Here is a 26460-nt window from a genome sequence, read left to right as displayed (position 1 = left end):
TATCTAACTCAACCCTCGTTAAAGAAGAGCAGTTGGATCTTTCTTATCACAAGAGATGGAGGTTCATAATTTTTGTATAGCCTCCATTATTATTATCAGAAATATTAATACTATTGCTACCTAAGGAAGGTGAGCTCCATTATTTATTAATAATGAACAATGTATTATAGCCCACTCTCAAGTAATAATTTATTAGAAAATGAAGAAGAAATTGGAATATTGAATTAGGTTTAAGCGGCAATATAGGCCCAATGTTAACCACGTGGCAGACAGCATCACCTATCCCTTTCCTTCCATGTAGGTCCCAATCCTTAAACTCTTATATATTGCCCCACCTTATATATCACATGGGACCATCATCCTCACCCTTTTTTCTCGTTCATTTTCTATTTTATTGAACTAAATAATTCTACTACTTAGTTCTAATTAATTAAATAAAAAAATTATAATAATAGTAATAATTATTTAATAACTCAAATTTCAAATATTTCATATACTACCCCGAGATGGTCAACCTAGCCTCTGCATCTATCTGTATACTGTCTCTATCAATAATCCAGTTGGGTCAACTTATTGAACCTTCGGACCCACCTTCACTCTCTTCTTTTCCCTTTATATACGAAAAAACCAAAACCAAACACCAACGTAGTAACCATTTCATAAACAACACCATACCTTGTATAACACATTACATCATTAAATCATCAATCACCAATGGAAGAACCCACATTTCTGTTCCCACCACCAGACTCAGACCTCGACCTCAGTTTCACCAGCACCACCACTGACCGGACATTCACCTCCTCCAGCGCTCGCACCAGCTTAGCCCGCACAAGCAGTCTCGCTCTCAGCTTTAACGATCGTCTCTCAACCGCCTCAGCCGCTGCCGGAGATACCGTTTCCTCCGCAATCATACGACGTCCTCACCGTAGCTCTGACCCTAACTGGACTGCAATCAAGGCCGCAACAAATCTGTCCTCCGACGGCCGTCTCCACCTCCGTCATTTAAAGCTGCTCCGCCACCTTGGCTCCGGAGATCTCGGCCGTGTTTTCCTCTGCCGTCTACGTGACTACGATGGTGCAAATTTCGCACTTAAAGTTGTTGATAAAGACCTTCTCACTCTTAAGAAATCCACTCACGCGGAAACAGAAGCAGAGATCCTTCACGCGCTCGATCATCCTTTTCTCCCCACGCTCTACGCGCGTATCGACGTTTCTCACTACACCTGCCTCTTAATCGACTACTGCCCCGGCGGAGACCTCCACTCTCTCCTCCGCAAACAACCGGGAAACCGCTTTACACTCTCCGCAGCTCGTTTCTTCGCCGCCGAGATCCTCGTCGCACTCGAATATCTCCACGCGCTCGGCGTCGTCTACCGCGATTTAAAACCCGAGAACGTGCTTATACGTGAAGACGGACACGTCATGCTTTCAGATTTTGATCTCTGCTATAAAGCTGACGTGTCACCCACATTTGAATTTTCAACCAATCATAAACTTCACGTGGATCCCACTCACGGTTGTTTCAGTTATAACAGATCAAAATCACGAGAGAGTGTAACCGCTGAGTTTGTTGCGGAACCAACAACGGCGTTTTCACGGTCGTGCGTCGGAACTCACGAGTATTTAGCGCCGGAGCTTGTTTCTGGTAACGGTCACGGTAACGGCGTGGATTGGTGGGCGTTTGGTGTTTTTATTTACGAGCTTTTATACGGAACGACGCCGTTTAAGGGGTGTAACAAAGAGAGCACGCTGCGCAATATAGCATCTAACAAGGACGTGAAGTTCCACGTGGCGGAGAATGAGGAGGTGGGAATGGTGGGAGCGAGGGACTTGATAGAGAAGTTGTTAGTAAAAGATCCGAGAAGGAGGCTAGGATGCGCCAGAGGTGCAACGGATATTAAACGGCACCCTTTTTTTGATGGGATTAAGTGGCCTTTGATTAGGACTTATAAGGCACCTGAAGTTAAGGGACTATTGAGGAGGAAAAAATCAGAATCGAGTTTGAGTCATTTGAGTAGTAAGAGGAAGAGAGGGTGGTGGAAGAGACTTGGATGTGTGTTGAGAAATAAAGGAGCTAGATTTGATTTACTTTCGAATTATAGTAATAATAATCATTATTATTCTTATGTTAATAATAGTAAGGTTAGGTAAATGCTATTGAGCATTGGTAGTATTGTTTACATTTTGAAGTTTGAAGGGTTACATTCAACCTATAGGATAGTTAATAGTGTGACCTTAGAGTTTTCAGTTTTTGGAGTGTGTAGTTTTTTCACGTACAATACAGATTCACAGTTTGTATATGAATGATGAATCAGAATATTTATATAAACTAGCGATTCATGTTTGCCTTAGTTTTTCTCTCAGGCTATTTTTGAAGGTTGAAGTTGATGAATTCTTTTTACCAACTCTACAAATCACGAGACGTTATGATCATCATCATGATAATAAAGGCTATGAACTTTCTTGGCTATTGTGTGTAATGATTTTGTTTTGCCTTCAAGTTATGAACTTTCTTGCTGTAAGAAAACAAAATCAGGAGTATGCTCAAAAATAATAAAAGCTCCTTTATGATCTATGGTGGATTGATGTTAGGAAATCCGTCAAATTTTCAATAACAATGAATTTTACACTTTTAGGCAGCACTTGAGGGTATATTTTCTTAGAAGAAAACTATCAAGATAACTAATATAAATTGAGTTTGGAGGCATTAATATTCATGTTTCTTGTTTTTATTGCCTAATGAGTAGCAATTGAGTCGCTATCTCAATAGTAAAAAGCAATCATGGAGGCTGTCAATAGGAGGCCTTCTAGCATTCAAAGAAGGGAGCGACATTCAAAGAAGGGAGCGAGATTCTGCACCAAATACAATTCTGGTGGAATAAAGATTGAAAAGTGAGAATCAAGTATATTGATAAAGTATATTGATAGAGAAGTCAATTGTTGTATAGATACTATGGTGTCTTCATCATGATATTTGGTTTGAAGATTTATCATGATTATCCTAACGATTTTGTTGGTAACTCGATGTATATTCAGGAATTTCCGAGATCGAGTTGTTGAGGTCGAGTATGAGGGAACAATCATGCTGAGCTGCATAAATATGAACAAGTCGAATCACAATCAAAGGGAGTGTTGATATATGATATAAACAGGTTGGTCTCAGTGCCATAAGAGCACTGGTAAACGACATGAGCAGGCCGAACCCGATCTCTTGAGGATGTTAGAAGACGACATGAACAATCACACATAATGGTTACAAGATAGATCCATGATTGCATAAGAGTTACAAAAAATGATGGATGAGACATTGCATGATAGTTAGAGAGGACATTAGACGTTATCAAATACCACTTAAATACGGATTCCGAAGGGACATTTCTTAAATGGCCTTTGGTAGCATGACAAGTATAAAAAGGACTTCTCATCGAGGAAGAAAGAAAGACAACAAATACCCCTACAGGCAAGACGATTGTGATCTCACATGACTTGCCTCAGGGAGATTAACCAAATAATGTTTATCTATCACATTTGGCATCCACCGTGGAGCCTCGATAAAACTCAGACCTCAAAAAACAATATATTTCACCATAACAATACGATGTCTGAATCATCTCCTAGTAAGAGTGAACCCACGCCCCACCAGACATGGCACAACTCCTAACAATAATGGAGAATATATGCCAATAAAATGAATCTTTGTAGGAAAGTGTCCACACACTACAGTAGTCACAAAACACTAAGGAAGATGAAGAGGCGGAGGAGCTTCTTGATCCTCAACCTCTTTCAGAGGTAATTTGGGGCGATCGAGTCCCAGAAAACTTCAAACTACCACCTTTTCCGTTCTTTGATAGCAAAAGTGATCCTCAAGAGCACATAATATCAATTAACAATCAAGTGACAATCTGACTCCTTGAAATGCAAGCTTATGGAACATTTAAAGACGTGGCATTGCGTTGGTATGTGAGTTTGCCCAGATTATTAATTGCCAGTTACCAGGATCTAACCAGGAAGATGGTGCAACATTTCTCCGCCAATAAACATAGAAAAATGACTACCACCAGCTTGTTTAACGTCCATCAGGGTCCCTCCGAATCCCTAAGAGAATATATGGCACAGTTCAATGAAGAGACTATAAAAGTCTCCCATCCAAATCATGAGATGTTCGTGGGAGCCTTCTAAAAAGGCTTAAAGGCCGACCATTTCAATGAATCGTTGCCACAAAAGCCAATCACCAGCATGGAAGAAGTAATGAACAAAGCATAATGTTATATCAAGGGGGAGGCAAGAAACATGGAGAAAATGTCACAAGATTATAAAGAAAAGACATAATCTAGGCATGACAGATCCATACCTAGGAAAGAACATCATAAGCAGGGGTCGAGGGAAAGGTCGTAGATAAAACCTTCCCGGATGCCGTATGATAACTTCAATGAGAACTTTACCCCATTCAATGCAAAACATGTTGATATTCTGCGAGAAATATATCATCTCAAGATAATACTGGAGCCTACTCGTCCCAAGAGGGTCAATGTTATGCTAGGGAAAGATGGGGAAGCATGGTGCGCCTATCATCGCCTGGGAGGCCATCTAATTGAAGATTTTTATCAGTTAAAGATAGAGACTAAGACCTTAATCCAAAGAGTTTGATTGTTGTCTTAAATTAAGGAGATAGAAGGAGCATCATGAAAGACAAGTCCTTCTAAGAGATAATCAAATTGGGAGAACCTCTCTGCCAAGAAGGGAAAAACACCAAAGAAGTGCGTGAGACCCGGATGGCCCGTCACACACTCAACAGAATATCGGGAGGTTTCACTGGTGGGGGAGAAACCAACTTGGCCAAAAAAAGATGCGCTTGATCGGTAATGCACGTGTCACGGAATCCGTTTTCAGAAAAGGAAGAAAGACTTGTCGTTTTCGGTTTTTCAAGATAGGATTCAGAAGGGGTATTGGCGCGTGAGAATGACCCAATGGTCATAAAAGTACAGATTCATGATTGGAGTGTCAAGCGGTGTTTATCGATCCGGGAAGCTCAATCGACATACTATATTGGGATGCTTTCAAAGGCATGAACTTGGATACATCCGAGTTGTTACCCTTCAAAGATACACTGGTTAGTTTCTCTAGAGAACAAGTCCAAGTTTTAGGGCACCTGCCTATCACGACCATCTTTGGAAGCGGAAGCAACGCCAAAGGCATCAAAGTGAGATGCCTCATAGTGAATGAATTGTCACCTTACAATATCATCATCGGAAGGCTGACGTTCAACGCTCTGGAGTATGCTCTATCTACTATTTATCTAACCATGAAGTATCCCCTAGAAGGTGGACAAGTAGGAATAATTAAAGGTGTTCAGGGACTAACTAGGAAATGCTACAAGGATAGTCTGAAATTAAAAAAGAAGACCCATCAGGATCCTCCAACAATGGAAAACACTTTGAAGGTGAACTTGGTGGACCTTGATCCTCGGGGGGATCTAACAAATGATAGCTCGACTCTTTGTTGATGCCAATCTCCTAAACACGTCAAAGGTTCTAGAATTTGTTGCTGCATGCCGAACTGCAATTTTACCCGGTCACTCCGGTGCATCTTCACAGTAGTGAACCAGATAATTGGTGTTTTTACTGTCTAAACTACATCATCATCATGGTTAACCTGATGATCAAGACCCATATATGGCCTCCAGATAAACTGTACAAGAATATGACATGATTAGATGATATGTAATTTGATGATTATTTTTAAAAATCAAAAGTAGCTATGCAACATGTGAAGCATGTGATAGGGTGCATGCATGTGAGATAGGTGTATGCGCCTAAGGCTAGGGAGCATGATTTGTTTAATACATGCATGGTCACATGTGCCAAGGCTAGTGGCGCATTCATGCCTTTTTATGCATACAAGCCATTGAAAATGGCGTCTGCCTTGGATTATTAGGACAAAGACATCTTGTTTGCGGCACATGCTTCTAGTGTTGGATTATTAGTGCAGAGATTCCTTGCAGGCGCATGCTTTGCATTGTCTTGTCTCTACATGGATTCTTTGCATTGCACTGTCTTGTCTTTGTAGATTAATTGTGTGATCAATACATACACCATCTCCCCTATTTAACTGCATGCGAATAACAGGTCAATGCATTCACCATCAATGCCCATACTGATTAGTACAAACACTAAATAGATCAATGTCTTACTCACCACATTACATGAGCAGTGCCTATACCGAAGGTGAAATATTTGAGCATCAACTATTTGGTTTTTGTTTTCGCAACACAGAAGTAACTCGATTTACAATAAATCGATGATCAAATTTTTCACATTTGAAACAAAGAATAGAAAATAAATTTCACTATAGTCGGGTGGGTCAAATCATCTATAAAAATTCGGTGTTGTTTGCAGACAACCAAATAAAGTTTTATCAGTTGAAGATTCGAGATGATGACGATGTTCATCATATGTTTGTCAGTTATGAACAATCTGGGTACAATGATACAAAGTCATATATATTACCACCACAACAACAAGTGTCTCAATTCATTGATCTGTCACAAGTGTTTTGTGAAACTGACGACGAACAAGCTGAAGTTAATGTTGTTGATGAGGAAGAAGAAGAAACCGAGTTATTGGTTGATTCAACGGTGAACGATGAACAAGAAGAGGATCCATTACCGACTAGTCATGTATATTGCCCACCTTAACACATGACAAGCTTGAATTTGGGTGCCGATGAACCTTTATCAAATATATTTTACAATTCTTATGTGCAAATTCAAGGATCATTGAAAGAAGGAGACACATTTCGCACAAAAGAAGATTGTGTAAAAGCTATTAAAAATATCACATAGAACTATAAGCTGATTATAGAGTTGATAGAACTAATGCAATAAGGTACAATATTTATTATCGAAATGAGCGATGCCTTTTCCGGTTGTCAGCTTCTTACCGGAAGAGGAGTGATTCTTGGGAGATTGGATCCATGGGTCTAGTTCACACATGCATACTCACGAACCCAATGCAAGACCATCGCAAACTTAACTCTCAGATAATATGCGATGGAATTTTGTCTGTCATTAGCGATAATCCACCGTTAAAGGTGAGTACAATAATCTCGCATATTGTAACACAATACAATTATACTCCATCATACATGAAGGCTTGAATAACTATGACAAAAGCGGTTGAAAAAGTGTATGGCAATTGGGAGGAGTCTTACAAACAACGTTCAAAATACTTGGTGGCTCTTAAACAGTATGCTCCAGGGACTATTGTCAAGTTGGAAACCTTGCCGGTGTATACCCCAGACGGGACTTGTGCTATTGGAAATGGAATATTCCACCATCTCTTCTGGGCGTATCAACCATGCATCAAAGGTTTTGCTTTATCTAAACCTATTATACAAATTGATGGTACATGGTTGTATAGAAATATAAAGGAACGCTATTGATGGCAGTGGCACAAGATGGTAACAACAACATTTTTCCAATCTCCTTTGCCCTAGCTGAAGGGGAGACTGCTGAGGGATGAAGTTTTTTCCTAAAAAATCTCTGATTGCACATTGCTCCTCAACCTAACTTATGTTTGATCTCTGACCGACACCCTTCAATAGTGAGTGCCTACAAAAACATTGATAATGGCTGGCAGGATCCTCCGTCGACCCATGTCTACTGCATTAGACATATCGCTCAAAATTGTATGTGGGAGATCAAAGACAAAACGTTGCGGAAGAAGGTTGTCAACGCAGGTTATGCAATAACAGAACCTTATTTCAAACACTACCGCAAAGACATCAGATTGTCAAACGCAAATGCAGTACGGTGGATCGACAATATTCTATTGGAGAAATGGACTAGGGCATTTGACAACGGTCAACGTTGAGGCCACGTGACAATAAAACTTGTGGAATGAATGAACTTTGTCTTCAAAGGCATCTGAAACCCACCTATAACCGCTTTAGTGCAACCAACATATTTCAGGCTAAAGGCACTGTTTGAGACTAGATGTTCCAAATGGAGTTCAATGTTACAGTTTGGAAAGTTTTTTAGTGATGCTTCAATGAAATTCATTAGACATGAAACTGCCAAAGCTAACACACACGTAGTCACGGTGTTTGACCTTAAGGTTGGTACAATGTTGCTGAGTCCATGAATCACAATGAAGGCATGTCAATGGGACAATATAGAGTGGAACTAGATAAAGGTTGGTGCGACTGTGGAAAGTTCCAAGTCTTTCATATGCCCTGCTCCCATGTTATTACAGCATGTTCAAAGGTTCAAAGAGATCCATCTTACTTACTATCTGACGTTTACAAAGTCTTAAGCCTATCCAATGTTTACAAAATTAGCTTTTTAGTTGTTGCAAAAGAGGATTACTGGCCTGAATATCAAGGTTTGGCACAATGAAGTTATGCGAAGAAAAAAAAGGGCGGCCTAAACAGCACCCGTATTCGAACCGAAATGGATACGGCGAACAAGATGGTTCGATTATGTAGTTCATGTCGCCAGCCCGATCAGAATCACAATAAGATAATTTTACATGTACCTCTTTTGCTTTATATTAAAAACAATATTTATTTCATATGATAACTTTGTGAGGAAATACCACCACAAACAAATACAACACATTTAACACATAAACAACAACACAATAGATTACAACAAATAAAATACCATTACTATAACTAAGAGATTACAACCATCAAAACAATTTTGAACATATTATACATCATCTTGTGAACGTCTCTGTCAGTCTTAATATCCATCCATTCACGCACTTCTCCATTTTGGTTGAACGTGGACTCAAGCCATTGAATTCTTCTAATCCTTTCACCATCTACAATTTCTCCATCTAACCAACGGTTCAACGTGCGATTAAGACGTTCAAACGAATATATATTCCAAAGTTGAATCTTTATCGGAGGCACGACGGTTGAAAAAATTAAATCGAAATTTCTCTTGTGAATGTATTCAGACATGGTTAAAGAACAAAAAATTGAAGGAGATTGAATAGAATGAAAGAAAATGGGGTTGGAGGGTAAGAAGTAGTTTGCAAAAATATGGGAGATGCGCATGTTATTTATAGATGAACCATGAAATGCATGCGCCAAAGCCCTATGCGCCACACACACATGAAAATGCATGCGCCAAATGCATGGGCGCACAAACTAAACCACACATGCATGCGCCAAGAGGCATGGCGCCTATGTGCAAAGCCATTGGGAGCATGCACCAGCTCCAATGATGCCTCCTCTCTAGGTTAATTAGATGCGCCAATTCAACTGACGCATCAATTAAAAATGTGGTTATTTTGATATTTTTTTGAATTTTGGTTATTTTGGTATTTTATTTAAAAATGTTGGTTATTTAAAAAAAATCCTATATCATATGCATTAGTGAATATTAAAATATACTCCAAATTATAATTTTTTTAAAAAATTGTATTTTAAAAGTTAATTTTTATAAAATACTATTTGAAATAGCATCGAAATTAAATAATTGTTTTAAAATTTTTGATATTTATAAAAATTTCAATAAAATAATAAAATAGTTAAAATTATTTAACTCAAATTTTTATTTAAACTTTTTATGAAAAATATTTTTATATTATTTTTTAAATAAAAATATGTTATATTACAAGAATTATTTAAAAAAAAAGCATATTAATTAAGAAATTACAATAGCCGAAGAGCTTTAAAAAAATTAACATGAAACACCTAAAAGTTCACAGTTTTCTGTGTTTCTATGAGAGATTGGAATAACAGAAGTGGGGGATATCTATTTTTGGTACAAGTGAAGTGATGATGCCATATTGACTGTGCTATTATCAACTACAACAGTGAAGATAACTGATAAAATTATTAATTATTTTCAAGGCTATTTTTATTTATTCCTATTCCAAATTTCCATATAGACTAAGTATATTTTCAAGCCAATTTTTTTATATTTTATCTACCCTCTCTTTCTCTTTAGTTATTTGTTTATTTTATGCTTAAAAATTATGTGTTTATTTATACAATTGTTTGTTTATTTTATGCTTAAAAAAATTATGTGTTTATTTATACAATTGTTTGTTTATTTATAGTAGTAATATTGACTTGAAGTTTCCATCTCTTATTAAAAAATTGTCTTGGAGTTATGAAATGAAACAATCTATACAACAAAATAATGTAAGTCTCATCAAATCGAAAGATCACTTCCCCAATACTCTTCATAAAATAGGAATTGTTTTTTTTTTCCTTATTTTTTTAAAAGTTTTTTCTTCATAAAATAGTTAACAAAAAATTAATTATTAAGAAAATGAGCAATTAATAAATCTAATTTTAAAGTCATTATATAGTCCTATTTATATTATCTACATTAAACTAATTATATTCCTAAGTCTATTTTTGTATTTTGTGTTGTTCTATGTGCTTAGTAGGTATATATATGATTTTGATCATGACAAAGGAGATCAAAATAAAATATAGTAAATATCATTAAGTGAAGAAGAAAGTTTGAGTTCAAGTATAAAAGCTAAAAGTTTTCTAATGATTAATCTAAAAAATTAAATGTTTAAGAATATCAACGACGAGAAACAAAAGTATGTTAAAAGCTCGCATTGTTATCTTGTGCTTTTCTGATTTATTCTTATACAAAAGTAATTTGTAATATTATGTGTGTTGCTATCACACATATACATATACATACAATGTTTTTTTAAACTTCATGTTTTACAAAATAACATTTTAGAATTTTTTGGATTGGGGCAAAAATTTTAAACCGTAGGTATAACCAATTAAGAAGTTCTTATAATCGATTATATAGTGAAATTCAGCTACTATTAATTATAATTCTTGTCTAATTTATTATGAGAAAAAAATACTATTGTTAATCGATTATGAAAGCCTTATAATAAATTATACTTCAAATTCAAATAAAATTTTCTTTTTTTCCATGTGATAATCAATTATGACCACACCATAAGCAACTATGGTTCGAAATTGAGTTTCTCTAAAGTTTCATTTCTCGTCTAAATTCTCAATTATAAAAGATGATTTTGCACTCTTTTAAAAACACATAACAATTCAAAATATTACTTTTCTCTTCAACTCTTTCTTTGCTCCACATTTTTCTAACACTCAAAAACTTGGATAAAATCTTAGTTTTATGCACATTTAGAAAGAGTCTTTGTGTAACTATTGATTTGACACTTTGATATGTTATTGTAAATTAAGGGAGATTTGTTCTCTTGAACCCTAATATAATATGAATGTTCGAGTTCTATCTGAGATGCTGTAAGACCCCAATTTTGACTCTAAGATCCCTCATGCTATCTTATCATATGCATTAGCGTTGGGATCACATATTGGCATCCTCATTATCCCTCATTCATTGGGTTTGCATTGGGAGAGATCACCAAGCACATTTGATTGTATCATACTTTTTATTTTATCATCTTTACTAACCAAAATACCAGAAATATGTCTTTGTATAAACTAACTCTTTTGTAGGTAGGAAATGTGCTCACATTTGATCTATCAAGCTCACATCTAGGGTTTAAGACCCTTAAGGCAAGAAGCTCAATCAAAAATTGGTTTACTATGGCTCTAAGCATCATATATGAATCCCCATGGTCTTCACATGCTATTTTGATCAAGAAATCACCAAGAGTTTGGAGTTGGTTTGCCTTGGAAACCCTAGTTCATCTGGGTATCTTGTGTAACTTCTTCAACAAGCTTCTTCATCAATTGATCAAATATTTCAAGGGATACTTCAAATTACATCATCTTATACATATATGATTCTCCATGAGTTCCAAAAGTTAATAGAATGGCAAGCTAACAAGTTAGTTCGTGGTGGTTGACCAGAGGAATTCATCTGATTAAAACTGGGTTCCCTAGATCCTATCTCCTACAATTTTTATCATATGAAAATGATCCCAAGATAAAAGTTACTCTAAATGACATTCCAAACAACTTTCATGTTGAGGTATAGAGCTCGTTTTTCTTGGAAAGTCATTTTTTATGGTGAACGATTATAGGTCATTTTGTCTAAACCCTAATTTGGAGGTCAACTTCCCAAGGCAATAACTTGCTCAATTTTATGAGATGAAAGATTTCCAAGTTACACAATTAAATTAAAAATGTCTACTTTAACTTTGATGTTTGGATGAATAGAAAATTCAACTTTTATGTGCATGTGAAATGAGGATACATTATAGGTCATTTTGGACCAATGCCATTGAACAAGTGATTTTCCTCAACTTTAAAAATGCATCCCTCCTTCATATTAAATCCAAATGAGGTCACATTTGTGACCATATTTAAGGGCTTTGAGAGAGATACAACTTTGATGAAGGAACCTTTTTCATTTGAAGCTCACATAAAAAGTTAGTCAGGTGGAATAAGTGAACATATGGCTTGGTACTTAGATTTTTTTTTTGATATGTTTGATTTTCCAAACTTCCACCTCAAAATTCATCATGATCCAAGCTTCAAAAGAAAACTTGTTCAACATGAAAGTTATTCCTCTTTATCTAACCTTTCCAAAAAGTCCAATTTCACCCCATTTGGATAAGATATGAGTGACCTGCACATGACTTGAACATTTGATCATCATTTGGCATAAGTGAGCTTGAAACTTTCATACACAATTGCATAGCTTTCCAACATGACTTCAGCAATGTTTGTACTTAATTATGGACCAGGAGGAGTGATTACATGGGCCTATCACACGCCCATGCACCCATGCAAAGTACATTGCTATTTTTGGATCTTTATTTCAGGTGTGCAAATATCAATCCATATGGATATAAATAGAACCCCTTGCCATCAGAATTAAGGACCCTGCACGCCAGCTTTGATTCCCAACCTTCAAACCCTCTTATTCAAAGGATAATCTTGAGAATTTCCAATGTTTTGAGATTCAAAACTCCAAGAGTCATGTGCCTTTTGTTCATCCAATTCCACTCCATCAAGTGTCCTGAGCAAGATCAATAGCAAGCAAGAGCAAGATCGATTGAATACAGACCTGCATTAAAGGTATTTTCCAAAAAAAAATCATCTCTTCGATTCTCACTCAATTCTCCATAATTCTTCATGATCTTTGGTTGTCTGAAGTCCTACCAATGTAGGCAACAAGATTGAGTTGCTTTGAGATCAAATCGAAGCAACTCAGATCATACACCTTAAAATTCAACTCCCTGTATCTTTTAATATACTTGGAGTTAGGAGAAATTGAGGCCAGATTCAAGCTCATGAGCATTTTTACTTTAAATTCATGTCCTTTTTAATTTTGGTGATGGTTGTGAGTGAACCAGTCCGGTGAAGCTCACCAGAGAAGGAGACCGGAGCTTTGGCTCCGACGGTGTGCTGACATTCATCTAAACCACATGATCCATTTCAAATGTTTTAATCTCGTGCCTTGATTTTGCATACCATCCCTGTAACTCTTTGAATTGTGTCCACCATGGAACGCACGCTAGCAGCCACTTGATCTGCCACCTTAATTAATGAGGGAGATCAAGTGGTCCACGTTTTTTCTGTTTTCTAATTTTTCATTTTATTTGGTTTATTTTCATTAATTCATATTAGTTTTAATATTGATCCAAAAAATATGAGAGTTTTACCAAAAAAATTTAAATAAATTCCTCTTTCATTTTCTGAATTAAAATTATTTTTTGGATCATTATTAATATTTTTTATGATTTAATTGTTTTTGTGTATATTTTTAATTGCTTAAAAATAGTTTTAAATTTCCAAAATTAATGATTTTTTTCTCCAAGGTCCTTTGACCTTGTTTGACCTATGATAAATCTCATGGCCATTTATTTGGTGTTTTGATGAGGTTTTAGGATTTTGACCAACCATACTTTAATTTAATGCATTATTTAATTGATTTTAATTGTTTAAATGCAAAATAAATTGTGTTGAGCTTTTGATATTGACTTGTTGAGTTTGATTTATGTTATTGGGCCTTGGTCAAAGTTGATTTGACTTTGTTGAGTTAAAATCATTGGATTTAGGGGATTGGTGAAATATACATTTCATCTCCCAAAATGAATGAATGATTTTAATTTGATAAAAGTACTCCTTTGACCAATTTGTGTTGATTCCATTTCCCCTCCTTCTTCATCTCAATCCTATTCTCTTCTCATTCATTTCATGGACCTATGATATCTCTATATCCTAAGGCTAGTTGATTGCAAAATCAACATAAGTGTGGATGAGATTAGGTCCATCCCTTTTGCATATTCTTTTTAAGTGTGATATGTTTTAGGAGTATGGTTCATAATACCATATCTCTAACATGCATTAACACTAAAATTTCTATTGTCCGACCTCAAATAGTTGTGACTTCTACATAAGTCCAATTACGATTGCTTAACATAGCGCTAAATTGTTGACACAAAAGGCATAACATTCTAGTAAGTGAGATTGTAAGTCTCCCCTCTTTCATGGTATTGTGTGGAAACTTGACCTTTTTTCCTTCCTTTGGAAGATGTCCTGGTTCAAGGATCCATGCTTGTGAATAGTGAGTTGAGTGTTCTCCAAAGAATGACTTAAACAAAAGCAAAAGCAATACTAACTTCTAATCAACTAACAACTAACATTTAATTTCAAGTCATTTACTTTTATGCACTTTAATTTTAAGTCTTTATTCATTTGCCATTATTCATACCATTCAACTTGTTTACTTTAATGTCATTTCACTTTGCTCATTTGAGCCTTATCTTGTGATTATATTGTGATTGTATATACTTGTTTGTGTTTGTGGTCTTTTGACCTTAATGTACATAATAATAATAAAAAACCTTAAAAGACATTTTGTGTGGACTGTTGGATTTGATCTAAGACATTGGACTTATAATTAGGCAACACTCCCTATGCAAAAGGACTTGGCCAATTCCAACATTCATGAAACCAAATGCTTGTGATCTAAGACTTCATCTGAAGAAAGTATTGTGATCCCATATGAGTTCATTTGGTACATGGTCTTATTGAAGCTGTTACTTTGAACATGTGCCTAGTGCCTATCTTTGAATTCATCTGATACATGGGAGATTATGAAGGAGATCACGAAGTTGCTAAGCTTGGATGTGGCTATCTTTATTTGATTCCTTGATCTTCATCTTGCTATTTGTGTATTGATATTGCTTGATTCTAAAGTCCAAGGAAAATTTGGGTTTCTATATGACATTCTTGTCTATTTGATTGCAGCCCATTGGTCAGATCTTTTCAACTCTTAACTTTTAAATTTTTGCTTAGGATTAGTCTCTTCATCTCTTCCCCACTTCTGTAATTTCAAATCTCTCCCCTCTTTCAAAATCTTCTTTGTTTGTGGTTTCTAAACTTAGACCATATTGCAAATTAGAAACTTTGACCTTATGCCATTGAATTTTTAAACTCTTTTCTTAATCAAACTTGTAAATGAACCTAACTATCCCTGACTTAAAATTTCAAAAGACAAAAAGAACTAACACTCATTCAAAATTTTTTAGGCCTTTTGTGCCTTTGTTAAACTTAAATTTTTGTTAAAAGCAATGCATCCACTTTGAAATTGTTACCACGAACTACGAGGTTTTGATCCCTCATTTTATGTTGGTACGTAGGCACAAGTCCGAAGGTCTTGTCAAACACAAAAATATAATTAATAAATTCTTTTCTCATCCCTACACTCTATTTATTGCAAACATCATTTTGTACAAAAACTCATATGCGCACAAGAAAGGGCTCCCTAGGAGTACCTAAGATATTTTGGGTGCTAACACCTTCCTTCTGTGTAACCAACCCCTTTACCTGTAATCTGTGGCATTTTATTAGTTTTGATTTGAAAACTTCTTATTTTTGGATTTTATTCGTACTTTTCCCTTTTTCCTTGGAAACAATAAAAACGCGGTGGCGACTCTAATTTAATTGATATCTAACTTATCCATAGTTTGATGGTCATGAATTTATCGCTACAGATACAATCTTTATTTAAGAAGGTTGGGTTGATCCTCTTATAAAAGCTCTATAATAGTATAACTCTAAAAAAAAATCTTAAAAATTGAAATAGATCGCGTGGTTTTAGAATGAACTATAGAATTTCTAATGTGCTTTTTCTCTATCGATTAATTTTTAAGTTCCATACCATGTATATTAAATTACTCTAACCGCCAACATTAGATGTTCGCGTGGCCTAATAAATAAACACACAAACTCTAAAGTATTAGAAGAATACACGTGGCTCGTAGTCACACAAAAACTTGATTGTTACAAGATTTTTTTGAGGGATTTCAAACTCCATTCTACAAGTCTAACATTTGATTACAATTATATGTCACAAATTGTATTAAAACTTTTTTTATTATAGAAACCATATATCTTCTACAAGCAACAACATAGGCTACTCCTTCATGTCGAAAATGAATTGTTGGATCAGAATGCCAAATTCTCATTGATATGTTATGTACCAACTAGTACTTATACAAGTAGACATAGAGTAGTAATTATTACTTGGGAAACAAGTAATGATGCAATTAACTCTTAACTAACTAACTAACCATTGCTTAACAAGAATATACAACAAACCTCAATTACTTTATCTTCTATAAAATAAATCAAATAACATTGGTTAATAAATCAAATAAATCAAATAACATTGATAAATGACTCAAGCTTCACTAGTTTAGTGAGAGTTTCATCCAAGTGGTCTCGAGTGTTGCAGTTCTTTAACTCAATGAATACATCCTTAGTCAGGTCCCCCTTATATATATATATATATATATATATATATATATATATATATATATATATATATATATATATATATATATATATATATATATATATATATATATATATATATAAAATAGGATTTCTTAATAGTTTGATTGAGGAACTATTGTCACAAAAGATGATTAGCCCTTGCTTTTGAGGCACTTTCACATGAGCCAACACATTTCTTAACCACACTTCTTGGCAAGAACATGAAGCAACATGTACAAATTCGGCTTCTGTTGTTGATAATGTGACTATTGATTGTTTCTTCGAGGACCATGAGATTGACCATGAACCTATCTTGAACACATTCCCAAAGGTGATTTTCCTGTCATCTTGTGCATAATCAGAGTCAGTCTATCCTAGCAACTGCAAGTTGTACCTATAGAAGAATAGCGATCCAAAACGCAGCGAAAATAAAAAATTTCTTGTTTAGTGATCCTTACGAATGGGCATGATCAGTGATAGAATCGTTACCTCTTGTGGCGATTGAAACCTTTGATGCATATCTAATGAGTGATCATGAATATTGAATAGTGACAACGCCTCTACTCAGTCCATACGAATGGATTTCTTCAATCTTAATGCTAACTGCTACGAATGAAGGCTTTGAGTGTGTGTGTGTGTGTGTGTGTGTGTGAGGGAGAGAGAGAGAGAGAGAGAGAGAGAGAGAGAGAGAGAAATGAAATTTCATATATATTAATGCTTCTGCACAAGGGTTCTATTTATAGAACCACTTGTGTGGGCTGTAAGCTAAAAATCCCACTTAAGTGTATGTGGCCCATATCTTATGATATACCAAAATCACTTAAGCACGTGGTACCTTACCATATTTCGTATTCTACTTAAGTGCACCTTACCTTACGATGTTCTACAATTCACTTAAGTGCACCGTACCTTACAGTGTTCCTTATTTACTCTATCTCTCATTAATCCGTCCTTTTGTGTGTGACCCTGTAGGCTCTCACGACATTGGTAATTATATTAAATCACGTATTTAACATAATAAACAGTGAGCGGTATCTAGCAACACATCACTGCTACCCAAGACACGAAAATGTCATGTGATATGACAAATCCTTTTGTGATACTACTTATGTGTACAATTACCTTTTTGCCCTTATGTCTATATTGAACATAAGGCATCAACCATGTCATCCTTGTCCAGTTCAATATTGGTCCCTTATACATTTATCATATTACGCAAGATGGGAAAATTCCATCTAGGTCACTCATGTCCCTTAGCATGCTTCGTGGAGTACCCATCAACTGTCTTTATGGTCATCCAGTTACAGACAATGTTTGATCAGCAATAAGGCACTCGACTCTACATCTAGGGTCCATAGTGGTTTCATATCGAAGGGTAATATACACCACTATCACCATGAGAATAACTTATGATACTTTGCATAACATTCTATATAGTATTCTCATAGCGGGTCAATCCAGTATAAATATTACTCTTAATATTCATGCCTATGTTTAAGACTTGATAACTCCTTATCCATGACCCATGAGATATGATCATCAATCTATATACATAATAGTCTTAATACTGTAATGTTATACCAATTTACAAAAAGATCGACTACGAATACTTTAAGAATAATGTCCTAATGTTTAATGGAATCTCATGATTAAGTCACAATTGATACATTAAACGGACTAGCTATTCTAGGGACTTTATTAAACAAACATAATAAAGAAAAGGCCTTTTATTATTAATAAATAATTCGATACAAGTATCGAAAGTATTGGCCTCTAGTGCTTACACCAACAATCTCCCACTAGCACTAGAGCCAATCAGGCATACCCATAATGCCCATAGATCTAGTATGGCCATCATGTTTCTACTACGCAAGAGGCTTTGTCAGTGGGTCAACAATATTGTCAAGTGTAGGTACTCTGCATATTTTCACATCTCCTCTATCTATTATCTCTCAAATGAGGTGATAATGCCTAAGTATGTGTTTGGATCGTTGGTGAGATCTAGGCTCCTTAGCTTATGCGATAGCACCGTTGTTATCACAATAGAGATCAATGGGATCCACAATGCTAGGAACTATGCCAAGTTCACTAATGAACTTTTTGATCCAAACAACTTTCTTTGCTGCACTTGAGGAAGCAATATACTCGGCCTCGATTGTAGAATCAACAATTGTATCTTGCTTTGAACGTTTCCAGCTCACAACGCCATCGTTTAAGCAAAACACATAACCAGATTACGATCTAAAGTCATCCTTATCTGTCTGGAAGCTAGCATCGGTGTATCCAATTACATCAAGCTCTTCCTGATCTCCATATATCAAGAATGAGTCCTTAGTCCTTCTCAAATAATTAAGGATATTCTTGACAGCTACCCAATGAGCATCACCGGGATCAGATTGGTACCTACTCATTGCACTTAAAGCATACGAGACATCTGATCGAGTACATAACATGGCATACATGTGTTGAAAGTATCTTTCGTGTCGGGTTTTTGTTATCGTATCCACAGGGATTGTAAGATATCACCGCCGTTCGATGGTTGTATTAATCGTAGCTCAATGTAACAATAGGATTTTGGTTTTAATCAAGTTATCTTGCATAAAAAGTAATAAATTGCGGTAAAAGTTATGGTTTGATTAAATGAGAAATATTGTCAAAGTTAGGTTTCAATGATCACTTTGCATGTATTTGCTCGGTCAACAATCTTATAAACTCCTTTAGATGATAAATAATTTCACAAAGTCCTCTCAATATGTTTCTCTCGAACACACATTGTGAGTTTTGCCATTTTGATCCATTGTTTCTCTCGAACACAATCTATCAAAATGACAACTTTTTGGTTCAACCTTATGGTGAACAAAATCATTCATTACTATCTCTAGCTAACAAACAAGTTTGGATGAAAACCTAGGTCAAGAGTCGGTAAACATCTCTCGATCATAAACCAACACAAAGAGTTTTAAATAGAAACAAAGTTTTCATCATATATTTACCATTAAAGAGTTTACATATGAGGATCCTTACATTTACACACAAAGCTAGTAATCACCTACATCTAACCTTGACAAATGGATGACTTAGCTACTCATTTTCATGGTAGCTTGGTCGGCAAGTAAGGAAAGAAGGTTGATCAACATCCAAGTCGGATAATCGAAGTTGGATGGGAATCCACCTTCTTTTTGTAGAAGATGGTTCTAAGATGAAGAGAAATGAAAATTAGGACATAAAAGATCCCCTCTAACAATGCTGTAAAATATCTCTCCAAAGTACAAAAGTGGAAAAAGTTGGTAAAAATGAGGTATGGTGCTCAAAAGTGGCACCTGCTACTTATAGACCACTGCTGGGCTGTCATGCTCGCTAGGCGAGCAGAATGGCTCGCCTAGCGAGGGTCTAATATGAGCACATAAGGCACCTGCGCCCAGAGAAACATGGTCTGCTGAACTGTCATGTTCGCCTAGCGAACATACCTTCGCCTAGCGAAGGACACGCTTCAACCTTCGCCCCAGCGAGGTTGAGAGGTTTTGCTACTGGAATACTCGCTGGGGACTCGCTAGAGCTTCGCCTAGCGAGTGAGTGCTGGCTGCGCTTTTCACCAAAACAGAACGAACTCGCTACCACCTTCGCCTTCAGCTCGCCTGGCGAATTTATTTGACAATTTACTGGAGCTTTTCGCCTGGAGCTCGCCTAGCGAAGCAGTGCTTCGTGTAACACCCCGATAAAAATAAGATAATTATTTAATTTAAGTTAATATTATATTTATTAATTTAATTAAATAATTGGAATTTTTGGATTATTATTATTATTATTATTGGAATAATAATTATTGGAAAATATATAAGTTGGAAATAAGGAAAAAAGAGTTTCATTTTTGGTAAAGAGGGTTTTACGTGAAAAGCAGAGAAGCGGCTGAAAAGAGGAAAAGGGCAAAGAGGCAGAGCAAGAGGAAGAAGGTTGGAGAAGAGAAAAGCTTGAAGCTTAAAGATTCGCCGGATTAACTCAGGTAAGGGGGGTTTATCGTTGTTTAATGGGTATTATGGGTTAACATGTAATGGGTAGTGATAAACCGTTGAATTGACCCTAATTGGGATGTTGAATGCTGAAAAATTGTGTTGGATAAGTTGTGTTAAAGCTGTAATTGAATCTGTATTTGTGTGAGATGTAATTTCCCGAACGTATAGCGTTTTACGGAATCGGAATCGGAGGTCCGGAAGTCCTCCAACGGCGGAAAATGCGGAGAATTCTGCATTCTGCTTCGTGTTAGCGCAGGAACAGCTTTCTGTCTTGCGTTAACCGGTTAACCCAGGGTGTTAACCGGTTAACACTGTTATGAACTGTGAAAATATTGCTGTTTTGCTTGCGTTAACCGGTTAACCCAGGGCGTTAACCGGTTAACACTGTTGTGGTTTCTGAGAAATTGCTGTTCTGTCTGCGTTAACCGGTTAACCCAGGGCGTTAACCGGTTAACACTGTTAAGTTTTGCCAGGAAGCGTGTTTTGGTCTGCGTTAACCGGTTAACCCAGGGCGTTAACCGGTTAACACTGTTGGAAATTGGAAAAATTAATATTTGAATAATGTGTGCATAATTGGTGTTTGGCCTATATTGGCGTATGATGTAATAGGGATTAATTCCCGCTGTTTTGAGCAGTATAGGTATTAGTGGAGTGTGCTAATACTGTGATTAATTATTTGACATGATATGACGTTTGATACATGTGCTGATGATGTGTGAAAATATGCATAATGTTGTGAATGTATATATTATGCATGTGTTGGTGAATGGACTGTTTTATGGCTTAGAGTGTGAGCATATGTCCATTGTGGATTGTTGTTAATGATGTTGCATTGCTAGGTGAATTAGCATGCATATTGTGGCCTTTATGGTGGTAGCTAATTCCCATGGTGAGGAATTAGTGAGTAAATCATTGTGGATTATTGTTGTTGATGTTTGCATGCTAGGTGATTAGCGTGCATAGCATGGCCCTTGGGGTGGTAGCTAATTCCCGTGGTGAGGAATTAGTGAGTGAGTCACTAGGTCTCAAATGAGTGGGACTAGTGGGCTTGGTAGCCGTATCTGGATTTGATCGGTGAGGTGAACTATATGTTCACGAATAGTCGGTACCGCATGCATGGAGTCTCATTGCATAATGTATGTATTGTGTATAATATGAATGGATGTGTTCCAATATTATACGTGTGTTTTGATGTTTATGTTGAGCATGATTATGATGTTTGAGTTGATGTGCCGTTACCGAATGTGTGATATGATTAGGGTGATTAATGTGTTATTTACTTAGCATTACATGATATTTTATAATGCTTATTATATCGATTGAGGAACTCACCCTTACAACTATTTTTCAGGTAACGAGCAGTGATTGAGTAGAAGCTAGTGCTTGGAGTCTAGTGTAGTCTCCTTAGTGGGTCATGCTCTGATAGATGTAACATCGGGACGGGATGTTTTACCTTGTTGAATAATTTTACATGTAATGTGTTACATGTTTTGCATGATTGATTTGATTTCTATCCGCTGCGTATTGTGCAAATGCTTTATGTTTTGAATTAATAAAAGAGCATGACAGTTATTTGGTGAATGGTGTGAAATGATTGTGTGACACCCTTAATTGCATAATTACTCTGATTGATATATTGCTATTTTAATTAAATATTTGGGTTATTTTAGAAGGGTGTTACACTTCGCCACAGCCTCGCCTAGCGAGCAGGCTGATGAAATGCTTGTATTCTTTGGTTCCTTTGCCAATTTTCTTGTGTCTTCATTTTCAATTAGTTCATGCCTTTTTCCTGCACAATAACACACAAATCAAAGCACCAAGCTTGTTTATCAATGTAATGCATTCCATGTAAAACAAATGTGGTTTTGACAATTTTAGCAAGGAAAAAGAGTGAAAGATGCCCACATATGATAGCTCAAATAAGCACTTTTGGGCATCTAACAACTCTCCCCAACTAGATTCTTGCTTGTCCTCAAGCAAAGTATGCCTCTTGAAGGACAAGAGGATTTGCTTTAAGAAACTGGTTTCTCCGAAGTTGGATAAACGGCTCAAACACAAGCGAAATCAGCAAATACAAGTTTCCAACGGTTCGAATAAAATAATACATAAGAACTAAAACTTAAATAGCAATGCAAAATATTTATCTATCTACAACAATACTATTCTGAATGAATCATCCTATCTCTCCTCTTCGAATAAGGAATGAAGATTTTACGCGTTTGCAACCGCGGGAATAATCTCACTCACTAACAAACAATGAAGAAATCAAATAGATTCATACAATGTCTAACAATTATAAATGGTACTGTGGAAGCATAAAGATCACTAAGGGCTTTTCGGTTGAAGCTTGGTTAGGTTAACAAACAAGGGTCATTTCTAAGGCCATTGAAACGAAAGTGCCGATGCAAAAGAGACATTCACAGTATTATTCACACTACTCGACTTTGTTTCATTTGTTTCTTATTTGAAACCTTCACAACACATATTCCACAACTCAATTTTTATTTTTTTCTTCCAAGCAAGCATTCATTTTCATTCTTTTTATTTTTGTTCTTTTCTTTCACATCATATATACAAAACAGATGTTTCTTTTCTATATTTTCTATACATATATTTTTCTATGCTTGCTCGGTTTTTCTTTTCTTTTTCAAGAGTTGTGGTACTTACCGATTCTTTTTCGTTCTCCCCAACTTATTTCTTACTCACCCTAAGTGAATGCTCTTAACTTTTTACGGCAAAAGAACAATAATCAAGATTTTCCGGGTTGTAAAAAAAAAAGATTTTTGAGATCTCGCTTTATTTCAAGCCGAGATTCAACTGTTTAAGCTCAAAGGGGTTAACAAATACTCTCTCTGCTCACAGGTAAGTTGTTTTTTGATGTAGTTGTGCTCAAAAGAAAACAAGTGCCTTGATCATTTCTAATTGCTTCCACAATTTCACAATAATAAAAGACAAAGCATGAATCTCATGAATCAACAAAACTTATTAGAATCCAGCATTTAAGTGTACAATGGAGGTTTCCTCACAATTTATGGTTTTAAGTTCTAGATGAAACATTCATTCAATTATGTTGCAAAAAGACAATATTCAATTTACCAAAAAGAGTAAAGTTCCTAATGCATTCTAAAATTCTAGCCGAAGGTAACCATGTACCTTAGCTTCATTCACTTGTTTATTCTTATCATTGCCATCCAAGCTCGGATGCACCTTCATTGGGTACTTCTTGAGGAGCAACCAATCTAGAAGGGTTTGCCACTCAATCAACCAAAAATTTATTAAACACACAAAATTAAAAACATAAATAATTAACATTAACTGAAAATATAAATTTGTTCATGGGGGACAAAACACCCCAATAGTACAACACCAAAATCAAGATACAAAATCCGAAAATACAAATAAAAATGACATAAAAACTAAAAAAAATACAAAAACTTAACCCACTAAGGGCTCAGGACTCCTCCTCGCTACCGGCATCAGAACCGGTAGCCTCATCATCAACATCATCATCATCAGCATCAGCGCCCACCCCCTCACTATACACTGGCGTGTCCACAGGCCAGTTGGCGTGAAGCAGAAACTGCTCACGCGTCATCAAAGCATGGGCACCACTTCCCTGCAGCTGCAATCGCTGCATAGAGTCGTGCATATCCAACATGGCTCTCTGGGATGCCGCCATCCATTCCAAACTGTAATTGCACACAGCTTGGACGTACGGATCAAGTCTAGGAGTAGAAGTACCGGGACCATCAGAAGCCCGAGTACTTCCTGAGGCTGCACTGCCACCGGTAGTCTTTGCTCTACAATATTTGGCCACATACCGATCATCGATAGGTGACGGGATCCTTACCTGACCCCGAGACGGAAGTCTCACCCTTGCCTGAACGCATAAACTCATGATCAAACACGGGAAAGCTAGGGGACAATTAACACGAGCCCCCGACTTAAGCCCGCTCTCAACCACGGACTTCAGCTCATTTGCGATGATCCTCGCCACATCGATCTCGATATTGGTGAGGATGGAATGGACCAAATGTGCCACTGGGATCGGCACAGTAGAGGTGTGGGATTTAGGCTGGATGTTGGTCAAAACCAAGAGCAGTATCAGCTGAGCCATGGGAGTCATGTCCTCCCGGTGATACCTCATTGGAACCCCAGATGGGTTCGGCTCAACAGATTTCCCAGGTAAAAGCAGGGCGGCAGTAATGGTAGGAACATCTTGGTGAAGCCTTAGGTCGGTGTGGTATTGGTCTCTCTGGTCATCTCCCAGCTGGAGCGATTCCCCAAGGATTCGGTTGATAGCATCCCGGTCAAATGGAATTGGACGCCCGGCCACTTTAGATACCCAAGTAAAGGGCTCGTCGTCGTCGGACAGTGCGTTAGCATAAAATTCACGCACTGTCGCTATGTCGTAATGCTCTAAGGGACTAATCAACCTATCCCATTTCTTCGCGTCAATCAACCCGGCGAAATTTCTGTAAGTGCCCTGTGGGTTGATCAGAAATCGCTTCTCTGGAAGTATCTTCCGCTTCTCCAGAGCGATGTATCTGGCGGCCTGCTTTGGGCCGACAAACTTGTCTTGGTCAAACTGGATAGGCACTGTCCGAGAAGTAGTCGCTCCCTTTCTTTTCTTACCCGCTCCAGACCTTGACTCCATTCTGCAAAATATAAGAGGAAACAACGCACACCAAACAAACAGATTAGACATCAAAGCATAATTTAAAAGACTGCCATGCTCGCTGCTGCTTCGCCTAGCGAAGTGGCAGCGAACGCTCGCCCCAGGCTCGCCTAGCGAGTGCTAGCGAACCTTACGGGTTTTGGGGTTTTTCAGCATGTTCAGAGATTTTCCCCCAAAACCCTTACTCAAAGGGTTCCAACATCAGAACCTAATGGTTTCTCAAGCCAATAATCGTTCTATGCTATTGGGGATTACCTAATTGCATGCAAAACCTAAAATAAAAATAAATCCCCAATTCGAAAACCTAAATTTCCAAAAATTGCAAACTCCAAAATACCACATGCAACCTCAATGTTTCCCATACCACACTCATCCTATTTGCCATTCAAATTGAAATTTAGAGTTCAAACAAAAAGAAAAATGTAGTAGGGTGTAGCGGTGTATTCGTCGCTATATGATCTATCGATTAAACCATAAGCTATGAGATACATTGAAATTTCGAGTCGCCACCGCACTTTTATTTATCCAAAGGATTGGCTAAAAAGCGAACAAAAGCCTAAGAAGTTTTACACGTAGAAAACTAATAAAAAGATCAGAGATTCTGGGTAAGGGGTAAATTACGCAATGGGAAGGTGTTAGGCACCCATCACGTCCTAGGTACTCCTAGGGAGCCCTTTTCACACTTGTTATGCTAAATTATTATTTGTTATGACAAAAAGATTGTGCAAACATGATTGGGATGGTGAGAAAAGAATATACATTTTTTATTGGGTTCGAACGGATGAACCCGTTGCCTACGTACCTTCCATCAAAGGTAAGGATCAGAACGCCGTAGTTCGGCTAAAAGATTTCCAAAAGTGAGTTGGGTTCAATTTTAAACACAAACCCTAGGTCTTACGTTATCCACGGGAGAAAACTCAACCTTATACAAACAACAACGTCCACCATGTGAGAACAGCTTCAACTTGCCAGAGAGGGGTTAACCCTATAATAGGCAAGGAAGGCTTACAATTCAATCACTAAAGACAGAAGGTGAGATTAATATCAACC

General features: G+C 36.8%; 1 protein-coding gene across 1 annotated transcript; it reads left to right on the top strand.

The window, feature by feature from the left end:
- The first annotated feature begins 512 nt into the window (after window positions 1–512).
- Window positions 513–2347, top strand: LOC127121564 (serine/threonine-protein kinase WAG1). Its single transcript, XM_051052059.1, has one exon. The coding sequence runs from the start codon at window positions 715–717 to the stop codon at window positions 2152–2154; it is 1440 nt and encodes a 479-aa protein (XP_050908016.1). The 5' UTR covers window positions 513–714; the 3' UTR covers window positions 2155–2347.
- Window positions 2348–26460: the final 24113 nt, after the last annotated feature.

This window comes from Lathyrus oleraceus, chromosome 1, assembly GCF_024323335.1.
Source record: "Lathyrus oleraceus cultivar Zhongwan6 chromosome 1, CAAS_Psat_ZW6_1.0, whole genome shotgun sequence".
NCBI classification, from domain to species: Eukaryota; Viridiplantae; Streptophyta; class Magnoliopsida; order Fabales; family Fabaceae; genus Lathyrus; species Lathyrus oleraceus.
Note: the sequence above shows the minus strand (reverse complement) of the source record. Positions and strands in the feature narration are given on the sequence as shown.

Excerpts from the sequence above, each read along its gene's own strand:
- LOC127121564 (XM_051052059.1), top strand. The coding sequence starts at position 715 with ATGGAAGAACCCACATTTCTGTTCCCACCACCAGACTCAGACCTCGAC.